Source organism: Girardinichthys multiradiatus, chromosome 6 (assembly GCF_021462225.1).
Source record: "Girardinichthys multiradiatus isolate DD_20200921_A chromosome 6, DD_fGirMul_XY1, whole genome shotgun sequence".
NCBI lineage: Eukaryota > Metazoa > Chordata > Actinopteri > Cyprinodontiformes > Goodeidae > Girardinichthys > Girardinichthys multiradiatus.
In genome coordinates, this window is record NC_061799.1 from 31,429,890 (window position 1) to 31,452,694 (window position 22,805).

General features: G+C 36.8%; 1 protein-coding gene across 3 annotated transcripts in view; it reads left to right on the plus strand.

Annotated features, from left to right (window-relative positions):
• Positions 1-22,805, plus strand: part of LOC124869799 (voltage-dependent L-type calcium channel subunit beta-3-like) — a 56,072-nt gene that overhangs the window by 23,583 nt on the left and 9,684 nt on the right. For all 3 annotated transcript variants that reach the window (XM_047367938.1, XM_047367940.1, XM_047367941.1), the window contains exons 2-6: positions 12,752-12,817; positions 14,272-14,394; positions 15,915-16,054; positions 17,818-17,879; positions 17,976-18,001. In XM_047367938.1, the coding sequence (XP_047223894.1) occupies positions 12,752-12,817; positions 14,272-14,394; positions 15,915-16,054; positions 17,818-17,879; positions 17,976-18,001 (417 nt within the window). The remainder of the gene's footprint in view (positions 1-12,751; positions 12,818-14,271; positions 14,395-15,914; positions 16,055-17,817; positions 17,880-17,975; positions 18,002-22,805) is intronic.

Consider the following 22,805-nt stretch of genomic DNA (forward strand, 5'->3'; position numbering starts at 1 on the left):
TGAGTGTGTGCTGAACAGGAAGCGCATAAAAAACACCATCTGTTGCACTGGGCACTAATCCCGTTTGTGAGGCCTTTCTACATTATAGCACTCACTCTAGCACTCACAGCCACAGCGCGCAGGGGCGTTTCCACATGCTTGTATCATGCCATGTGTCCTGCTGAATGACAAACTTCAGAGAGTGTTGCATAACTAGTCTGAGGATCAGAGGGATTATATATCTTTCCTTGATTTTTCTCCTTCATATATTGTGGGAATCTGCCAGAGAATTTCTGAATGCTGTAGATTATTCACATTTACTTTAACAGCGGAGAAGCAACAGTAGCATTCAGGAGTAGCAATGTTCTCAGAGCGGCAAAATAAGGAGAAAAAGTCTGAACCCAGGCAAACAGGAAAATATCTAGAGTTTAATTGATCGAACTTTAACTGACTGGTAATCTGGTTTTCTTTAATTCTGTGAACAGTTTTCTTTCTAGACATACAAAACATACAAACGTATTTGTGTAAACAACAAACATCAACATAAAAAACCCCAAACTTTATTATATTTAATTGATGTTCGCAAAGTAGTGAATAGTTGAGAGGTGGAAGAACAGTAATTTATGGTTTTCAATTTTATTACAAATAATAAAACAAATATGGTGTGTATTTTTATTAATTTACTCTGATACTCTTAAATTAAATGCAGTTCAACCTGCCTTCAGGGGTCATCTAATTGGTTAATGAATTCACAGGCCTATGGGGTTTGTAAGAGAACATTATATTTGTTAGAGAGTATTAATTAAATTACCAGCCGAAATGCCATGTTGGGCAGTCAGCAAATATTTGGGAAAATTTCCTTTGGTCAGATGAGACCAAAGCTTAACTTGTGACTTTGGTGGAGATTCATCTTCAAGGGAAACAACAAACCAAAACATTCATTCAGAGCTACAATGGTTTAGATAAAGCATATTCATGGTTTAGAATGGTCCAGTCAAAGTCCAGGCTTTAATCCAGTTGATAATCTGTAGCAAAACTTGAAAGCTAATGTTCAGAGATGTGTTCTGTCTAATCTTAATCTTAAGCATTTTTGAAAAGATAATGGGCAAAAATGTTGTCCCTAGATGTGCAAAGCTGGTATAGACATACATGTACATGTAATTGGAGTGAAAGGTTGTCCTACATGCTATTAACTACACTGAGCTTAATTCAAACACTCATGCTTTTAAGATTTTTTATTTGTAAAACAATATGCAAACCATGCCTTTTTTTCACACCACAGCTACTCTGTTTTGAGAATTTACATAAAATCCCACTATAACCACTGAGGTTGGTGGTTTTACCATGGTTCAAATGTGAAACGTTTAAGATGTATAGCTAGTTTTGGAAGCTATTGTCTGTCCCTCACCTTTATGTATTTTTTTTTACTCAACTCAAAACAATGGATAACGGAGAACCTGCCGTTAATGTATTTTAAAGACATGAAAATATGTTTTCGCTGCAGATGCAGTTTGTGAACTTGTGAAAAACAAAACAGGAACACCTTTACATTTCATTTGATTTATTACCTCAGTAATATACTTTGTAATGATTCTCCTGTCCAACAAACCCAGCCCAAATAGTTTTTAGAAGTGCATAGTGTCTCTCTCTCTTTTTTTAAGTTACTTTTTCTCAACTTTTACTGCTTCACATATTTTAGTCTTGGACACTAATTTGAGGCCTTGAAACATTGAGTTCAGCCATAAAAAGCAAGAGCAAAAAAAATATCTCACTGGATGGCCTACAGTCTTGGATTGCGGTAGGTTTGGCCCATTGCTTGTTACTTAGAATAGGAAAAGCCTCTTAGTAGTTGTTACTAGGGTAATACATATCTGCTCTACTGCCAAGCAGGAAGTAGAGCAATGAGATTTCAGAGCTGTCCGGAAGGTTCCAGCATCTGTAGTAAGACCTGTTTTCAGTGTAAATGTTCTTTCCAGGGAGCTTTTTTCTTTTCCAGTATACACTACATGTAAACGCATGTTATGTTTACAATAGATCATCCCGTTTTTGTGCTTGTACAGTACAGTCCTTGAGTTGCAGATAGTTTCAGGTACTGGTCACTCAAATGTAGTTGAAAAATTATCCCAAAAATATTTTTTTTCTTCTGTGTACATGAATAAACAGACATCTCTCTGTCTACCAATACTATATCACATAGCATCATAACACAGTGCAGAGATGAGGAACAGGCATAGCTATATCTATTACTAGAGCTAAGAAGTCAGACATTAAATTATATTGATATAGGTAATGCAGCCTGTGTCTGTGTCTGATGATGGAGGGAACATTTGTGTAGAGGCAGTCATAGGAAGCAGTGTTGGCCATCTGTGTGGAGTTCGCATTTGTCTCTCTGGCCCTAAATCCTAGATTGACGCATGCTATCTTAATCTCCTTACACAGAGACAATCAGAGGCCCGGACAGAAACAGAGAGAATGAGAGAGGAGGCTTAGAACACACACAGCTTTTCCTCTATAATATTTATTTTCTTATTATTCAGTCTCTGGTCCTTTGATTTTATTTAAATTATAAGTGGGTTTTTACCAACATTAATACTTGAAACTGTAAAATGCTATAAATTGCTCTTTTCTTCTACCTAGTTTTACATTTAGGGTAGAAGTGAAAATTTTGTCCATTAATTTTATAAGAAACCAAATAAGTTCATATCAAGGTGAATCCTTGTAATAAATACAGTTCCAAATTTTATCATTAGTATGAATACATTTTAATATTTATTTTTGCATTTAAGTACCTTTTTGTAAAGGTTTTTATTATAATTTTCCTTCCATATTTTGTTTTGATCACGTTATGACCACTGACAGGTAACGTGCATAATGTTGACTATCTCTTCATTATCCACCTATTAGTGGGTGAGATATAGACAGCAACTGAACATTTTGTCCTAAAAGCTAAATTATTTGAAGTAGTAAAAAAGAGCAAGCATACAAATTTGAGATTTTGTCACTGCAGATTAAAGCAGAAGGCAGTAAAAGCAAAGAATGTCAGGATGCAGATGTTTGAATTTTGTATTGTGTTTTGACTGATTGTTATTGTTTGTTTTTGGTGCGTTATTATTCATTTCTTAGGTTTAGGTTCTTACCTATTCATGTATTTCTCATGGTGTATATCTGTTCTCCTTTGGTTAGATAGTTTCCTTGTATCTTTGTTCAGCTCCATTCATGTTTCAATTATCACTCCGTCAGTCATCTTGTAATCAGATTAATTCAGTCAACTGGTCCGTGCCAATACACTCTGTTCTGTTTGCTCCTTTTTGATTTATACTGTTTCATGCTCATGTCCATGCCTGTTTTTGTCCTTGCTCTATACCTTGTTGTCCTCATGCCAAGCTGTAAGGTTTTGGTTTTTAATTAAATCTTTTCAATTTACCACACTACTCCTGCCTGCCTGTTTGCATTTAGCATTTTGTGGCTTCTAACAGAGTTTGTGATCCATAATCACTCCCAGAATTTTTGATTCATGCACTGTTTCAATTTCAAATTCATTCAAAAATAATTTATTTCAGATTTGTTTGATGCCACCAAATACCATGAAATGTGTTTACTTTAATTACTTTAATTTAATGATTACTAATAAATCCCAAACTATATAACATGGTGAATTTCATTTCTATAATTTTCACTGATATTTACGGTTCCTCCCCCAATAAAATATATTGGGGTTGTCAGCGAAAGTAAGAAATTTATTGAAAAACTTAATGGAACTTATTGAAAACAAACTGTATATAATTTACATGAAGTATAACTAATTTGGGTCCAAATACGAGTTAAGTCAATGTCATTTTTTTGAACTTGCTAACCAATGTTGAGTGACACCTCCTTTTCCATATCGTTCCAATTTCTGCGAAAGAGAATAATGATCAAAAGCTTCACGAAAATCAAAAATAGTCCAAAGACATCATTAAAGGTTTGAAATAAAGTTGGCAATGCTGGTCTGTGATATGATTGATTAAAAGGCAGTTGTCAAGTGTTTGACCTGTATTTAATCACTACTTGTAAAAATAATAAAAGAAAAACAATATGATAATGGTTATAATTTTGCACACAATAATTACTTTATTATACTTTTCAGGTATTGCATGGCTATTTGAGGTATTGTATCCAAAATCCCCAAATCTCAGTCCACTCGAGCATATGTGAAAAGCTATGGACAACCAAGTCTGATCTGCAAAGGCCCCATCTCACAACTTACAGGACTTAAAAGATCTGTTGCTAACATCTCGGTGGCAGATACCACAGCACAACTTCAGGGGTTTATTGCAGTCCTTGCCTTCTTGGGTAAGGCCTGTTTTGGCAGTAAAAGGGGGGACCAATACGTGATTGGGCAGGTGGTAATAATGTGTATTTCAGGAATTTGATCAATCTGTTAAATAACATTTCCCTTTGGAAGAAACTTACAACATCAGCAATAATGATAAAAGCAGTATTAACAAGCTGTGTAAGCAAATTGTTGTGGCAGGCAATTAGCTACTTGTTTAAATGAGTAATAGGAGATCTAACAGGTTATGTGCCAGACCGCCTTTTCTCCTCCAAAGTAGCATCAGGCAGAGGGCGTAGAGCCAGTCTTCTTTAGACAGATGATGCAAGACAGCTGATGAAACAGAAATTGGAGAAAAGTGAATTGGAGATCGCACATTATGCAAATGAGCAGCTGTTAATGACCAAACGACAGTGTGACAAAGAAATGATTATGGTTTCTGGAATTACTCACCAGAGTTAATGAACGGTCTATGAACAACAAGAGCACTGGTATAATCAGACAAAATGATAATATTCCCAGGGCCTACTTCTAGCTAGTGGCATATAGAATAGTAAATTAGATTAGTAAACTATTGCACTGACCTTAAAATAAAAATAATTGATGATCGTCTGGAAACGGACAGTTTTAATTCTTCAGGACTTATTAAGAATCACTGACATCCATTGAACATACCCAGAGAATACTTCTTGAAGCATAGGAAAAAATTTAATTTCCTTCATTTTTTGAAAAATGCTCATAGTCCAGAGGTAAAAGCATTTGCTACATTAATACCTCAATGTACTTTAATGGGAAGATAGGCTGGCCTGTTCATTGATAAGTGGATTTGCTGGAATTATTTTGGTGTTTTCTTTTGTAAATTATGAAGAGGCCAAAAGCTGACTTCTGCAAACCGCATGTAAACACATGAGCCAAACAGAAATAGCATACGATGTCAGAATTATGTATTTATACATATTTAATGTATTTGGTTATATGTTATCTGTATGTTGTTTTCATGAATTTACAGCATGCAGTGTAGGCACATAAATTAAGGTGTGAATGAGTGTGTGCGTGGTTGTTTGTGTGTTGCCCTGCGATGGACTGGCAACCTGCCCAGGGTGTACCCCGCCTCTCGCCCATAGACTGCTGGAGATAGGCACCAGATTCCCCGCGACCCACTATGGAATAAGCGGTAGAAAATGACTGACTGACTGACTGGTTTAAAACTGCCTGCTGATAGGATTTTGTATGTTGTGTTGTTATAATGGGAAATTAATTTTCTTCTCTGGGTGACATTTATGTTTAGGTGACAAATGTATCTGAATAGTTTCTATGGAAACAACTCCTCATCTGTTAGATTAGTATGCAACAAGAAAAGCATGTTTAGTTAAACAACTCTTTAAGTCAAATCACATTTCTATGTTTCATTTTTTAAATGCATTGGAACTTGTAATTTGTTAATTTGTTCAAATCTTTATTTAAGCAAAAGGTGCTTTGCTCTTTTCTCACTGACCTAACTGTCTTTATAGAAATGTAAACAAATTTAAAAAACTTAATGAGAATGACAATTGCACTTTTCAGAATTGACAGGGAAGACAATAAAGTTTCTAGTGAAGAATATAAATCAGAAGATTTAGATAGCGGTGAGAGTGTCAAGATTAGGTGTGAAATAAGCATTTATTAAAGTCTTTTTTTTTTTTACAACATAGTAGAGGCTGTGTCTCAACACTTCATGTTATTAGCTGATAATCATGAAGGCAGCAAGAATGGACCAAGATTCATGTTTTAAACCATGACTGACAACTGTAACTGAAAACCAAAAACATTTTCACCTACTATTTTAATGTGCTGGCATCAAATTCTGGATTTATTTCTCTTTTTAATACTTTGAAATTGATCAGGAAAGGAATGCCCACTTTCATTATCTCTAATGTAGAAATACCCCTTATAATCACATTTCTTAAAGATCCATTCCACATTTTAGTTTGTCCTTTTAGGGAATCACAGTGCTACAGGTCAGCCAGTTGGCTCCTGGTAACTTGATGCATCTGATTATATCAATTTAGTTACAGCTTTCATTTTCTCTATGACAGACGTTTTTCCTAATGCACTTCTCTGGGTGTGCCAAAAGAGCTGTGTAAACACTTTTTAATGGGAAAAGAGTCACCTTCAGGATGAACATGATGGAATCTATCTTTACTTGATCACATCGTCCTTTTCTTCTACCTTCCTTGGCCCATGCCTTAAACCACGTAATCATGATAACCGGGCGGCCGTGGCGGAGCCAGAAAATGGGTTGGCCAGACTAAGACCATTGCTCAAAAGGGTGGCTGAAAACTGATCTTAGGTTTCTTTTTGGGGATTGAGCAGTGGTGGTCACTCTCTCATTACATAGAAGATTTATAGATAATTTCCAGAGATACATGACTAACTTTGCCTTCTCCCCCATACTTGCTAACAAAAATATACAAAACCTACTTCTAAAAGAACATGGATTTCATGTTAGTACATCATCGATGTAGATATTTCACTGTAATGTCATTAATTATAAAACGGCATTTTTTCTTCTGAATAGCAGTGACACTGTGAAACTGTTCACATCTTTTATGGAAAACACCATAAATATAAAAAATAATAATGGAGCACTTGGGCACATTAATCTCTTTCAAAAGAAAAGGGAGGCAAAACACCCACTTATGTTAGTTCAGAGGCTAGTTAAGAGCTAACAAGCATACATACCCTACTGATGTGACTTGAAGGAAACCAAATAGTCTTGATCCGTTCACTTCAAAGAACTATTTAAAAGAGTCATTAAATGATCTATTTTTAAATATTTATATTTGGAAAAACGAGCCATTTAATCCCTGAAATAGTGCTAAATATTTACATTTTGGGAAACCTTGCATGTGTGGATGAAATTCATGAAACGTTGAATCATCTGCGGTAATAGTTTTATTTAAAAGGTGCATAATAGAACCACGGTATGTTCATGCAAAAAAAAAAAAAACAAAAAAAAAAACTTTTGGCATATAGTTTCATAAATTTAAATATAAAATATCAAAACATAAATATACCCATATACTTCTTTACTACAAGTGTTGTGTGAATTTAGTTGCCTAAGTATTAAATATAAAAGTACTTAAAATGAATATTAATGGAAAAAGTAGAAAAGGCAGTGCATGCAGAGGATTAGGCGGCTTTCAGTAACTGAGACTCGAGTTCCATCATTCAAGGTAAAGAGCCGTGAACATCTTGAACTTCACATCACTAATACACCCATAATATGTTACTACATCACAATTGCAGTTATGTGCAGTGCACATGAAATGTTAGTGAATATTGTCTCATTTTTTTCTTTTCCAGCAAACAGCAATTAAATTTTTTTTTCTTGAATTAAGACTTCAAACAAAGTAAATAAATGTCACTGCCTTTTTAACTTAACTCAAAGTCAGACCTCTTCTGCAGCAGAGTAAAAGAGAAAGAGAAATTGCACAGTGCTACACAAAGGCCTATTGTAGTTGGCACCTTTACTGACCTTGTGAACATGAATAAAACTACTTCTTTTATTATAGTTGTGTTTAGTGATTGCAATTCTCTCTGAGAGTATTAATGCTGCCACCATCTGTTTTGGGGAGGGACTGCTTGTAATAATTTATGTAGGAAGAGTGAAAACTGAGCAAGTTAGAAGAATTTCTTTGGAGCCCTGGAACAGATTGAAAAACGCTAGAGTATGTGTGCTGTACCAGTTGGAAAATTCCCTTATTGGATTATTGTAAAAATGTAAACTTTCAAAAAGTTGCATAAAACTTAAATAGTGATTTTTGAAAACAATGTAACAAATATCCAAAAGCTGAATTATTAAAGATGGCCTAAAGGCTTGTGGCTCGTTTAAAGGGGACATATTATGCTAAATTAAAGTTTTGATCATGTTTATACTGGAGTATATGGGGTGTCTGATGCTTCTAAAAAACAGTCCAAATGCACCGAAAACCCATTCAGCCATTTTTGGGCTACAAATTAAATGTTTTATTTTTTCTAGAAAATGCACGCTTTCCAGGCACCTAGCAACATTACCTAAGTCCCGCCTCTGACTAGCAATTGAAGCGCAGCTCCACCCACTTGATTTTTAGTAGAAGATCACGTCTCGTCGGCTGGTTTTCCCTTACATGCACTTTACAATGGCTACCCTCAAAGGCAGATGTTTTGTTGTTGGCTGCGAAGACCCATATGTGTTCATGCACATTCTCCTGCTGTTGAATGACAGAGATTTGTGGCTTCATTTTATTTTTGAGGGCAACGTTCCAGTCACTTTGCCGAAGACAGTACTAGTTTGCGCGAATCACTTCACCACAGACTGCTTTGAGAACTTACTTCAGTATACGTCAAGATTTGCAGGAAGACTTGGACAAAAAAATATTTTTGTCCCTACTGCTTCTGGGTCTGACAGAGTCAAAGATGTATGGCTGTACTCTTTCGCATTTGCTGGCAGCCATTTTCACGTGTATTAAGTGCTGGAGCATGCCCCAGCATTGAGTTGGGGGGCGTTGCCAGATAAAGCTAATTTGCATAAAAGTGACAGGGCCTAAACCAGGTCATTCTGAAAGGAGCTCAAAATAGGGGGAACCGAGGAGTTGAAATCTTATTTTCTGGTAATGATTTTGTGCAAAAAATGTAATTAACATGTTTTGTATAGCTAATAGACCTATCCCAAATGTTTAAAAGGAAGTAAAAATGTCAGCTTTAAAGTTTGAAAATAATTTTTAGTTCAATGTAGGTGGAAGTAGTTAAATGTGAAAGAGCGCAAACCTTTTGATGAATTTTGTGGAATCTTTAAGATTTTCCAATTATTTTAATGGGACAAAAATGTTCATAAAAATTGAAATATTTCAAAAATTATCAAAGCTGAAATTACCAAAATTACATATCATAATTCTTCAGAACAAACTGGATGTTTTGATACATGAATTGTTGAAATTGGTTTAAGCATGTGGAACTAGTTAAGCGCAGAAAAACGTGAACAGGAAACAATGAGTGAGAATGCTGAATTGCATTTTTGCTAATAAAGGCTTTAAAACATTGGTCTGTGTATAAAAGATCTATATAAAGTGGATCACTTAGTAAACTAAACTTTTCAGTAACATTTAAATTTATTGTATTTGACTGTATATGGTGTATCTTTAATTTGTTCTTACTTTTTTATCAAGTGAATAGATTTTCAATAATATTGTAAATCTAAAGAGGTATTTACCTAACTGTCATCTTATTTAAACACCTAGAAATAAAAGAGGACCTAATAAGTATTTACTAAAACTGCATATAAATGATGGGATTTCAACACAATAAACCAAAGGAAGACATGTCTAACTCAGTGGGGCTGTTTTGTACTGTTGGCAAGGAGACATTGGCTTGCAGGAGAGGTGAGTGCTGTGTGGACAGATGTCTACACCAGGCATGGATAAACAAAAACCCATGAATGGGCACATTTTGTCCCGGGGGGAATTTTCTTACTGTCCCTCTCTGTATCCGTTCTAAAAATTTGAAATGATTTGTTTTGATGTTATTTTGTAATGCAGCTAACACTACAATTTTATAATTACAAGCTCTAACCCGGGTTGTTAATATAGTATACTGTATGTGGTGTTGATTTTTGGCAGATCAGTTCAAAGGGGTTATGATTTATTTTTCTGTTTAACTTATTTTTAACTGTGGTGCATCTACTCGGCTTCTAATTTTTTCTCATTTTAAATGTTACAAATACATAAATCTTAGTCATATAAGCTGTGCTGCACTTGCACATTAAATATACATATATATTTTCCCCAGTTATTTCAAAACAAACTTTGACTTATGTCTAAAAATATATTCTAGGAGTGGTTTGTAAGTGAATCTGGGTCTTTTGGCCAATATGATTCTATTTTTCTCTAGATTTAGTTTGAAAAACTTTGTTTTTTATTCAATTTAATTTCTTCAAACTGCTTCACCAATTATTGAAAGCCTGATATGGTATTGTAAAATGTACAAGTTTAACATTATTTTATTAAAATATACCATTTCTTGGAGCAGCCTTCTGGATGCACCAAGAAAGCTCCCTGATTGTTTGGAGCCTGCACAACACTTCCATGGTTAGATTATGAAGTATTATTAATGTGATTGTGGTATATCTGAGTCCTGAGTCCTGCATGGAGGAATCTAATAGCAGCAGTCATAGCGTACGCATGGCATGTGGCAGGTTTGGCTATCAGAACATTTAAGTAGGACTAGCCTCAGGGCAGGATTACACACCAACACCTGGCAGGCAGCAATCCAAGTACCCAAAAGTAATGCCATATTTTGCACTTTGGCTATTTTACACAAGGTTTCCTGCAACCCCTCTATCTGAAACCAAAAGGATCGCACTAAGCTGCTTTCATGTAAAGTGCTTATTCCCCTTTTACATAAAAACTGATGCACTCAGCACTTCCCTTGTATAGGGTTTCCAGTTGTGGAAAGGACCCCACTAAAAAGTCAAAATCACTTGTTCAATTCTGTTCTGGTGAATAATTGTGTTAAGCCTTTGCCATAGAATTTTGAAAAATCTGTTAAATCAGCTAAATTTAATACCAATGTTAAATTGTGTCAGAGAACAGACAGCGAATATATACATAGAGCAAAAATAAATCTGGCCAATTTTGTAATTTATTGTAGTTTCTAATTTAAGCTTGTACTACCTTAAGGTGTTACCTGTGGTGTTTTTTTTTTATTCTGAGGTGGCTCTTGTCATAAAACGTTTAAGAATAAATGGCCCAATTAATCTATTGAGCAGAAATTATTTTGCTTGTACACATCGTGGTTTAATTGGTTAGTTTCTAGGGTAGGGTAAAAGCTTTAATTTGTGAATAAACCACATTTTCCTAACATGAATGAAATTACATAGAGATTTGATGCATAAAGGACACACTGCTTTATTAAAATGCAATATATTAAGTTGTCTGCAACTGAAAAGGTGATTGGTGACTATAGGATGCAAGTGAATATCTTGAATGCACACTTGCGGCTGTGCCATTTCCCTGGTTATGACACAGAGGGCATTAATTACCATGTCTTTGAGAGGACAATCTAATCTCTGGGACACATGGAACATCAACTCAAGTATCCCGACAGGAAATCTGAGGCAACACTAGATGGAAATTAAAGACAAGGAGTATTAGGACAAACTGAGCGAAGTGTGTTAAAGTGATTCAAGGACACTTTGTTAAGTCAAAAGCCTATCAGTGAAGAATTCAATTAGTCTAAAACATTTTCTAAAGAATAGAGTTTAAGCACTACAGGGGTTTATTTTTCTCTTTTTTCATGGTTAAAAATACATACAGATAATTATAGATACTGTCTTTTTTTTCACATGCAACACTGTGCAATAGTTACTGCTTTTGCCTCACAGAAAGGTTAAAATCTCAGCATGTTCTCCTTCTGCCTGTCTGGGTTTTCTTAAATATACTGGTGACTTCCCAGTGTCCCAAATAAACAGACCTGTCCTACAACATTCTGGTAACCTGTCCAGGGCGGATAGACCCTTTTTCTGGATTACTACTGTGTATGGGCCACATGCCTTCTCTAAATCATCAAGAGGAATACAGCTCCTCAGAGTTCCCAAGGTCCCTTAGTTGTTTACTATCCTTTTAAATAAATAATTAAAAAAAATTTCATATACTTTTTAATCTTTGAAATGAGAGATTATGTTTAATGATTGAAGAGATCTTTACATTTTTGTAAGAAGGACAACACTCCAAACCAATTAGTGTTACTCCCCTCATGTTCAATAAAAGGCTCAAGTTGTTCTTCATTTTAACAGGTGTTTATTTGGTGAGAAGGTCTTTAACGTGTCTTCACATGCATAATTGCACCATCATTGCCCTCACAACTGACAAATAGAAAACACAGGAAAAACTGTTGTCATGTTGAATTTAAGTTAAAAAGTGATTTTGACTTAATATTTTCCTTGAGAACATGCTGACAGCATCTGTAACTTCATTGTGTTTTGGAGATATCCTGATTCTGTTAGTTTTGGTGTTGGACATCCTTTTTATTCTTCTGAAATTTAGATTTTTCGGTTTTGGTTGTTTTTCGGTGACCTGTTGTAGTTGACTTTATTTGCTGTTTAATTTTAAGGTATTTACATCCCAGGTTTGTTTCTGACATGCATTTCTTCTCTCATCATTGTGATCCAATACTTAGCCTACTTTTAGTTTAGTTCTGTGCTGTCTTCCATGTATAAACATGTGCATTCAGTATAATATTATTAAGGACATTAGGCATGAGGAGTTTGATTGGTTGGATTTAGATCAAAACGTCTTGCTTTAACATAACGCAAAATAATTAAATATTTTTAAAAAAGATCAATAAATTTTGTGCAATGTAGAGACACTTTCTAACTGTCTGGTGTGCTTTAGTGTATTTAATTTAAGCATTTCATGTAACCTCACAAAAAATTGTCTGTTGCAGGGAGAGCGTCACGACTCGGATATCGTTGAGGAAAGAAACGCCCAGGTGCAGCTGGAAAAGGCTAAGGTATTGTTGTGTTGTTGCATCATTACCTTCAATCCCACCTTACCCACTTATTCTACAGATTGACTGTCCCCAAGGAGATAATTTCATCACAGAAAATAAGATTGAATGTTAATAACTCCCGATTCAGTTCAATTCACCTTCTTCAGCTGAAAGATTCTGAACAATTCTGCCATGGAGTGCCCTCTATATTTACTGGCACACATAGTAAAGATGAGTAAAAACACATTTTTAAATAAATTCATCTTCTATCTCCACAGGTTTTGGCAGCCATAATATTTAATGCATTTTAAAAAGTATATTTTACTTGTCTGGGAACTTTTAATTAGTTATCTATGATTTCCTGTTTCTCCGGGTTTATAGAAATCATGGGACAAAGAGGCTCATTTCTCATTGGCACTCTTTAAAATGGGAAAGACAAACCTTATTTAAGAAAGGCAGATGTGAATTGAAAGCAACAATTTGCATATAGCTTTATTCATTGCTTTTTGTTGTTTTTTTTCACAACAAAAGCAAAGTAAAAGGTCAGTCTAATTTTAAGAAGTGCTTCGAGTAGTCAATATAATTAGACAAGTGCTACATAAATTCAGGCCATTTACAATTCAAATGAAAACAATAAGGAAGCATTGAGGAATATGCTTCTCCTCTTTTTTTAGCTCCTTTTTTTGTTAGCTCATTAAGGATATTAAAATGGAATTTACCATGAGGTTTGTCTTCCTAATAAATAATTATAATTATTCTCACAATAAAAATAAAACTAAGTAAGAATCTGTCTCTAATTAAAAAAAAAACAAAACAAAAAACAAGAGCTATCTAAACATCAATTAATAACTGTACTTATAAATCAGTAATCAACACTGACTTACATACTCTCATATTCTGTGAACAATCAGCTAAATATTTGTTGTAGTTAAAGTCGTTATTTCCCTGGAAGTGCATAGGATTTCAGGTTGAAAAAGGTGTATTTATTTAATATGTGTATCATATGAATTTCTTTGAAACATGTTGAATGATTTTATTAAAGAAAAGAAAATTCTGACTTTTAAAATAAGCATCTGAAAACAACTATTAAAATATGCTATTGGAACATGATTATCACAATTTCTTCTGATTCTCATACAAACAGCTAAACATACACATGCTAGCGCCTTATAAAAATACCACAGCTGACTTTTATATGGGTCTGTCTTAAAACAGACTTTTGTTCACAGAGGACATACTCATTTGTCATAGTGGGAATCTAACAACGTTATCAACAACGTAAGCCAGGGCTCTGAAATATCAGTTATATATGAGACTGAAACCGAAGTAGATAAATCAAATTTAGCTTTCATTCATTTTGTCAATGTTTTCCAGATGCAGGATTATCTCAACAAAGGCTTATCAGACAGTTAACTCTGGTTGTGTTGGTTTCAAAGGAGTTTTAAATAAATGTAACACCTGTTTTGTGTTCTCAGTACAAGCCTGTGGCATTTGCTGTACGTTGCAACTTCTCTTACACACCAGCTGACGATGACAACGTCCCTGTTCCAGGCCAAGCTGTCACCTTTGAGGCCAAAGACTTCCTCCATGTCAAAGAGGTTGGCATAAAAAAGGCAACGTGCACAGACACATCTAAAAGAATTAGACTATTAGTGAAAAATCTGTTCATTTCAGCAATTCAACTCACAGCAGTTTTTATTTCTGTTAAGTGCAAATATTTTGTGCACCAGAAAACTCTTTAAAGCTAATAAAAAAAAAACAAATACAATTTTTCAGAAAATTTGAATAAGACATAAGACCAATAAAAGATGTATTTTTAATACAGAAATGTGTGTTATGGCCTAAACAGTTTTCAGGAAAGCCTGCTGACTAGATAGTTCTCCAGCAGACAGCCACTGACATCCTCCAAAAGGAGGTTACATCACAAAAGGTCATTGCTAAATAGGCTGTCTGTTCCCAGAGCACATTCAAGGAAAGTTGAGTGGAAGGAAAAAAGTGTGGTAAAAAAACAACCACAAGAAGCAGGGTTGTTTGCACCATTGAGAATATTGTGAAGTAAAGCCCATTCAAGAGTCTGGTGTAGATTTATCAGGTGTGGACATCAGCTGGACATGGGGTACAACTGTTGCATTCGATTCCATTCCATGTGTTAATCGCTCCAAATCAGAGACAATGCGAGAAGCATCTTACATGGGCTAAGGAGAAAAGTGAATAGACTATTGTTCAGTGCTCTAAAGTCCTCTTTTTAGATGAAAGTAAATTTAGCATTTTGTTTGAAAGTCAAGGTATCATAATCCAGAGGAAGAATGGAGAGAAAATAAATCCAAGGTGCTTGAGGTCCAGCATGAAGCTTCCACATTCAGGAATTAATTGGGGTGCCATGTCATCCACTGGTGTTGGTCCACTGTGTTTTATCAGATCCAAAGGTTGCGCAGTCATTTACCATTTGTCCCTCTGCTGACAAGGTTTACGGACATTTTGACTGCATTTTGCAGCAGAACTTGGTACCTGTCCACACTGCCAAATGTACAAGTACTCACTTTAATGAACCATGGTATCACTGCGGTTGATTGGCCAGAAAATCTGCCTAACCTAAGCTCTATCTATGAATGGAATCCATGGAATATTGTCAAAAGGAAAGTAAAAGTGAAAGACAACAGAACCAACAATAAAGCTGAATTTAAAGCCAGTATGAAAGCAACCTGAACTCCCCTAACACCGCAGCAGAGGCAAAGGCTGATTGTCTCTGTGTCACACCACACTGATGCAGAAATTCATGCAAAAGGGGTTGAGTAGGTTGACATTTCTGTATTGAAAATAATTTTGTATTATCTTATTTTAAATTCAAATTCTCAAGTTTCTGAGACACACATTAATAATGTATTGTTACCCTAAAGCTAAATCAGGAAATTGATTAATTATAAAAAATATATATTTTAGTTAGTTTTCTCCATTGTGCAACCAATGAACCTGTTAAGTTTTGTTGCACAGTTGAATAGAAATTGCATATAATGATGCATTTTCTGTAATTAACGCTGATTAACAGTTATGGGGACCATTAGTCGACCTTTTTCATTCACCCTCCATTTTAATTTATTTTTTGCTTTGTAATTTGCAGAAATTTAACAATGACTGGTGGATCGGACGTCCGGTAAAGGAAGATGGTGTGGTGGGCTTTGTTCCGAGTCCAGTCAACCTGGAAACCATTCTTATCAGAAGAGAAGTCCAAGCCAGGAAAGCTGCCAAGGCCTTGGCCAGGTATGTCCACAATGCTGCTTGTTTATACAATTTACATTTTTTATGTGAGGAATCCAACAATTAACAGATTAGCTCCTAAGATATACAAAACAAGAAACTAATTCAGTACTAGTTAATTTCAACTGGTGCCTAATCAGGAAATGTTAGAAAATAATAATTTTCAGCTTCAGAGGTGTGAAATGTCTTTGAGAATCGACAACACTAAGAGAATTGTGCATATCCTAAACCCAAAAAAGTGAGACTCAGTTTCCAAATATTGTTAGTTTCTCAACTTTCTTTTTAATTCACAGCCATAGCCATTGGGGCTGTTAGGTGTGCAAATGAAGCACCAAAACAAGGCAGAATCACAGGAGTGGAAAGAGGAGATCAAATTTAAAGTGATTCCAATGGCCAGTTATTGTTCTAGTGAGGAATTTACAGTTTAAAAGGCGTTTAATCCATTATAACCTCATGTTCATATTTCTAGCAACCTTTTAATAAATTGAGTAACTATTAAAATTGATTGTTTTATAAACTATATATATATATTTCTTTTTTATATGTATTTTATTTTTTCTTTTACCGGTCAAATGTTTTAGATACACTTTCTCACTTAATGGGTCTCTTTATGTTCATGGCTATTCAAATTGTAGATTCTCACCAAAGGCAACAAAACTGAATGAACACACACACATATATATATAATAAACAAAAAGTGTGAAATAACATTTTTATATTTTACCTTCTTCAAAATAGCCACTCTTTGCTTTAATTACTGCTTTCTTCTCTTGGCATTCTCCTCAAGAGCTTAATGAGGTGATCACCTGAAATGGTATCTATCTATCTATCTATCTATCTATCTATCTATCTATCTATCTATCTATCTATCTATCTATCTATCTATCTATCTATCTATCTATCTATCTATCTATCTATCTATCTATCATCTATCTATCTATCTATCTATCTATCTATCTATCTATCTATCTATCTATCTATCTATCTATCTATCTATCTATCTATCTATCTATCTATCTATCTATCTATCTATCTATCTATCTATCTATCTATCTATCTATCTATCTATCTATCTATCTATCTATCTATCTATCTATCTATCTATCTATCTATCTATCTATCTATCTATCTATCTATCTATCTATCTATCTATCTATCTATCTATCTATCTATCTATCTATCTATCTATCTATCTATCTATCTATCTATCTATCTATCTATCTATCTATCTATCTATCTATCTATCTATCTATCTATCTATCTATCTATCTATCTATCTATCTATCTATCTATCTATCTATCTATCTATCTATCTATCTAACATGGATTGATTTTTTGATGTTCACTGCTTAAATAACATTATAGGAAAAAAAAAAACAACCTTAATGTCTGGTACTTTAAATGATTTAGGGGGTGTATAACTGTATTTGCATCAATTCACTGGTGTATCTTAGGTACAAATCTACTGCACATAAATCAATTGTATTGGGCTGAATTGTTTTTTTACTGTGATCTAAATAATATCCAAACAAAAACAAATTGAAATCTGCCAATAGATTAGCACATTTTAGCATGAAAACAGTCCTAAATTTGTCTGCAAAGGGATTTGCAAAGATTACTTCACTAGCATCACATATGCATAATTATAAAGTCTCAAAGGGACAGTCTTTTACTGCAAAACCACTGGCTGAGCAAGATCTACGAGTAAAGCTGTGAAATTTAATCAAACCTATGTGAGCTAATGCAGAATGTATTTCTTATTCCAGCAAAGCAGCATTACAAGTAACTCAAGATATGAACTCAAAGAAATACACTCCTCCCTCACAAGGTCAGTTAATGCATTGAATAAGACCAAATGCATAAAGGTATAATCTAACCTTAATGAAAATTGGATTAACATTAGTTTCTTTTTATGTGTGATCAGCCAATCAGCAGGTGAAAAAGAAACCGGTAAGTGACAAAGCTAAATTGTGTGTTGTATATACTGTTTACTTTTGATACAAAATGTGCACATGATTTGCTAGCATGTAACACTTTTGCATGCTAGCAAGCACTCTCAGGGTTAGAGATAGCAGGATATAGACCCCTAGGCTGGCACCACGAAGGTTTACACATGAAAATTAGATTAAATTCATAGATGATTTTAGACACCGCCCACATAATCTTTGTATTTGTCTTAATCCATGCAAAATTGAATGTTAAAATAATTATGCCTGTATGTGATGATGTAGTCACAGAAATACACTAAAAACAAAAAGGAGGAGTGAAGCATCCAATTAAAGCTTGCTGTATTATAACTTATTTCAAATAGTTGTAAAGTGGTTATCTACAAAAGATTACATTTCCTAACAGTGATGGGCCCCCTGCAGTTTGCCTACAGAGCCAACAGGTCTGTAGATGATGCAGTCAACCTAGCCCTTCACTTCATCCTCCGGCACCTGGACTCCACAGGAACCTACGCCAGGATCCTGTTTGTGGATTTCAGCTCTGCCTTCAACACCATCGTCCCAGCTCTGCTCCAGGAGAAGCTCTCCCTGCTGAGTGTGCCCGACTCCACCTGCAGGTGGATCACTGACTTCCTGTCTGACAGGAAGCAGCGCGTGAGGCTGGGGAAGCACGTCTCTGACTCCCTGACCATCAGCCCTGGTTCCCCCCAAGGCTGTGTTCTCTCTCCTCTGCTCTTCTCCCTGTACACCACCAGCTGCACGTCCAGTCACCAGTCTGTCAAGCTTCTGAAGTTTGCGGGCGACACCACCCTGATCGGACTCATCTCTGATGGTGACGAGTCCGCGTACAGATGGGAGGTGGACCATCTGTTGGACTGGTGCAGCCAGAACAACCTTGAGCTCAACGCTCTAAAGACAGTGGAGATGGTTGTGGACTTCAGGCAGAACCCAGCCCCACCTGCCCCCATGACCCTCTGTGATTCCACAATTGACACTGTGGAATCTTTCCGCTTCCTGGGACCTCAAGTGGGAGCCAAGTGGGAGCCAAACATCAGCTCCCTCATCAAGAAAGCCCAGCAGAGGATGTTCTTCCGGCGGCAGCTGAAGAAATTCAACCTGCCAAAGACTATGATGGTGCACTTCTACACAGCCATCATTGAGTCCATCCTCACCTCCTCCATCACCATCTGGTACGGCGCTGCTACAGCCAAGGATAAGGGCAGGCTGCAGCGTGTCATTCGGTCTGCTGAGAAGGTGATTGGCTGCAGTCTACTGTCGCTCCAGGAACTGTACACCTCCAGGACCCTGAAGCGGGCAGGGAAGATTCTGGCTCATCCCTCCCACCCCGGTCACAGACTCTTTGAGACTCTCCCCTCTGGCAGGAGGCTGCGGTCCACCCGGACCAAAACCTCACGCCACAAGAACAGTTTTTTCCCATCTGCCACCAGCCTTGTTAACAAAGCCCGGAAACTACCCTGACACTCTCCCTTTCCCCCACAACCCCCCTTTTTTGCTGACAGGACACCTGTAACCTGCAACTCTATGCGTTACATTAATGCTCAGCTTGGACTCCTGCTTTACTTGCACTGCCATACTTGCACACTGATCACCTGCACAGTTGTATTGCTCTTGCATCTTATACTGCTCTACATTTACTCTCATTCACTTAAAACTGTGCACATATATTTATATTATATTGGGGATATGTTTATACTGTTTAATTTGTACTGTATTGCACCGACTACGCCAAAACAAATTCCTTGTACAGGTCCTTCTCAAAATATTAGCATATTGTGATAAAGTTCATTATTTTCCATAATGTCATGATGAAAATTTAACATTCATGTATTTTAGATTCATTGCACACTAACTGAAATATTTCAGGTCTTTTATTGTTTTAATACGGATGATTTTGGCATACAGCTCATGAAAACCCCAAATTCCCATCTCACAAAATTAGCATATTTCATCCGACCAATAAAAGAAAAGTCTTTTTAATACAAAAAACGTCAACCTTCAAATAATCATGTACAGTTATGCACTCAATACTTGGTCGGGAAACCTTTTGCAGAAATGACTGCTTCAATGCGGCGTGGCATGGAGGCAATCAGCCTGTGGCACTGCTGAGGTCTTATGGAGGCCCAGGATGCTTCGATAGCGGCCTTTAGCTCATCCAGAGTGTTGAGTCTTGAGTCTCTCAACGTTCTCTTCACAATATCCCACAGATTCTCTATGGGGTTCAGGTCAGGAGAGTTGGCAGGCCAATTGAGCACAGTGATACCATGGTCAGTAAACCATTTACCAGTGGTTTTTGCACTGTGAGCAGGTGCCAGGTCGTGCTGAAAAATGAAATCTTCATCTCCATAAAGCTTTTCAGCAGATGGAAGCATGAAGTGCTCCAAAATCTCCTGATAGCTAGCTGCATTGACCCTGCCCTTGATAAAACACAGTGGACCAACACCAGCAGCTGACACGTTACCCCAGACCATCACTGACTGTGGGTACTTGACACTGGACTTCTGGCATTTTGGCATTTCCTTCTCCCAGGTCTTCCTCCAGACTCTGGCACCTTGATTTCCGAATGACATGCAGAATTTGCTTTCATCCGAAAAAAGTACTTTGGACCACTGAGCAACAGTCCAGTGCTGCTTCTCTGTAGCCCAGGTCAGGCGCTTCTGCCGCTGTTTCTGGTTCAAAAGTGGCTTGACCTGGGGAATGCGGCACCTGTAGCCCATTTCCTGCACACGCCTGTGCACGGTGGCTCTGGATGTTTCTACTCCAGACTCAGTCCACTGCTTCCGCAGGTCCCCCAAGGTCTGGAATCGGCCCTTCTCCACAATCTTCCTCAGAGTCCGGTCACCTCTTCTCGTTGTGCAGCGTTTTCTGCCACACTTTTTCCTTCCCACAGACTTCCCACTGAGGTGTCTTGATACAGCACTCTGGGAACAGCCTATTCGTTCAGAAATTTCTTTCTGTGTCTTACCCTCTTGCTTGAGGGTGTCAATAGTGGCCTTCTGGACAGCAGTCAGGTCGGCAGTCTTACCCATGATTGGGGTTTTGAGTGATGAACCAGGCTGGGAGTTTTAAAGGCCTCAGGAATCTTTTGCAGGTGTTTAGAGTTAACTCGTTGATTCAGATGATTAGGTTCATAGCTCGTTTAGAGACCCTTTTAATGATATGCTAATTTTGTGAGATAGGAATTTTGGGTTTTCATGAGCTGTATGCCAAAATCATCCGTATTAAGACAATAAAAGACCTGAAATATTTCAGTTAGTGTGCAATGAATCTAAAATATATGAATGTTAAATTTTCATCATGACATTATGGAAAATAATTAACTTTATCACAATATGCTAATATTTTGAGAAGGACCTGTATGTCCAAAAACGTACTTGGCAATAAAGCTTTTCTGATTCTGATTCTGATAGGTTGTCAGTGGAAACGTATAAAATACAGAATTTGCAAAACATACATTCATTTAAAAACAACAAGGCCCTTGCTAAGGTGGGGTCTTGAAATGTCTAATACTTCTGTAAGTTGACCTAATTTATTGTAAATTTGTCTGAAATTCAATTAATAGATGGTTTCTCTTAATCTCCTCGTTGCATCTGGAATGTAAACAACCTTTCTTTTTGACAAAAAATTTTCAATTCACTGTATATACAGGTCCTTCTCAAAATATTAGCATATTGTGATAAAGTTCATTATTTTCCATAATGTCATGATGAAAATTTAACATTCATATATTTTAGATTCATTGCACACTAACTGAAATATTTCAGGTCTTTTATTGTCTTAATACGGATGATTTTGACATACAGCTCATGAAAACCCAAAATTCCTATCTCACAAAATTAGCATATTTCATTCGACCAATAAAAGAAAAGTCTTTTTGATACAAAAAACGTCAACCTTCAAATAATCATGTACAGTTATGCACTCAATACTTGGTCGGTAATCCTTTTGCAGAAATGACTGCTTCAATGCGGCGTGGCATGGAGGCAATCAGCCTGTGGCACTGCTGAGGTCTTATGGAGGCCCAGGATGCTTCGATAGCGGCCTTTAGCTCATCCAGAGTGTTGGGTCTTGAGTCTCTCAACGTTCTCTTCACAATATCCCACAGATTCTCTATGGGGTTCAGGTCAGGAGAGTTGGCAGGCCAATTGAGCACAGTGATACCATGGTCAGTAAACCATTTACCAGTGGTTTTGGCACTGTGAGCAGGTGCCAGGTCGTGCTGAAAAATGAAATCTTCATCTCCATAAAGCTTTTCAGCAGATGGAAGCATGAAGTGCTCCAAAATCTTCTGATAGCTAGCTGCATTGACCCTGCCCTTGATAAAACACAGTGGACCAACACCAGCAGCTGACACGGCACCCCAGACCATCACTGACTGTGGGTACTTGACACTGGACTTCTGGCATTTTGGCATTTCCTTCTCCCCAGTCTTCCTCCAGACTCTGGCACCTTGATTTCTGAATGACATGCAGAATTTGCTTTCATCCGAAAAAAGTACTTTGGACCACTGAGCAACAGTCCAGTGCTGCTTCTCTGTAGCCCAGGTCTGGGGAATGCAGCACCTGCAGCCCATTTCCTGCACACGCCTGTGCACGGTGGCTCTGGATGTTTCTACTCCAGACTCAGTCCACTGCTTCCGCAGGTCCCCCAGGGTCTGGAATCGGCCCTTCTCCACAATCTTCCTCAGGGTCCGGTCACCTCTTCTCGTTGTGCAGCGTTTTCTGCCACACTTTTTCCTTCCCACAGACTTCCCACTGAGGTGCCTTGATACAGCACTCTGGGAACAGCCT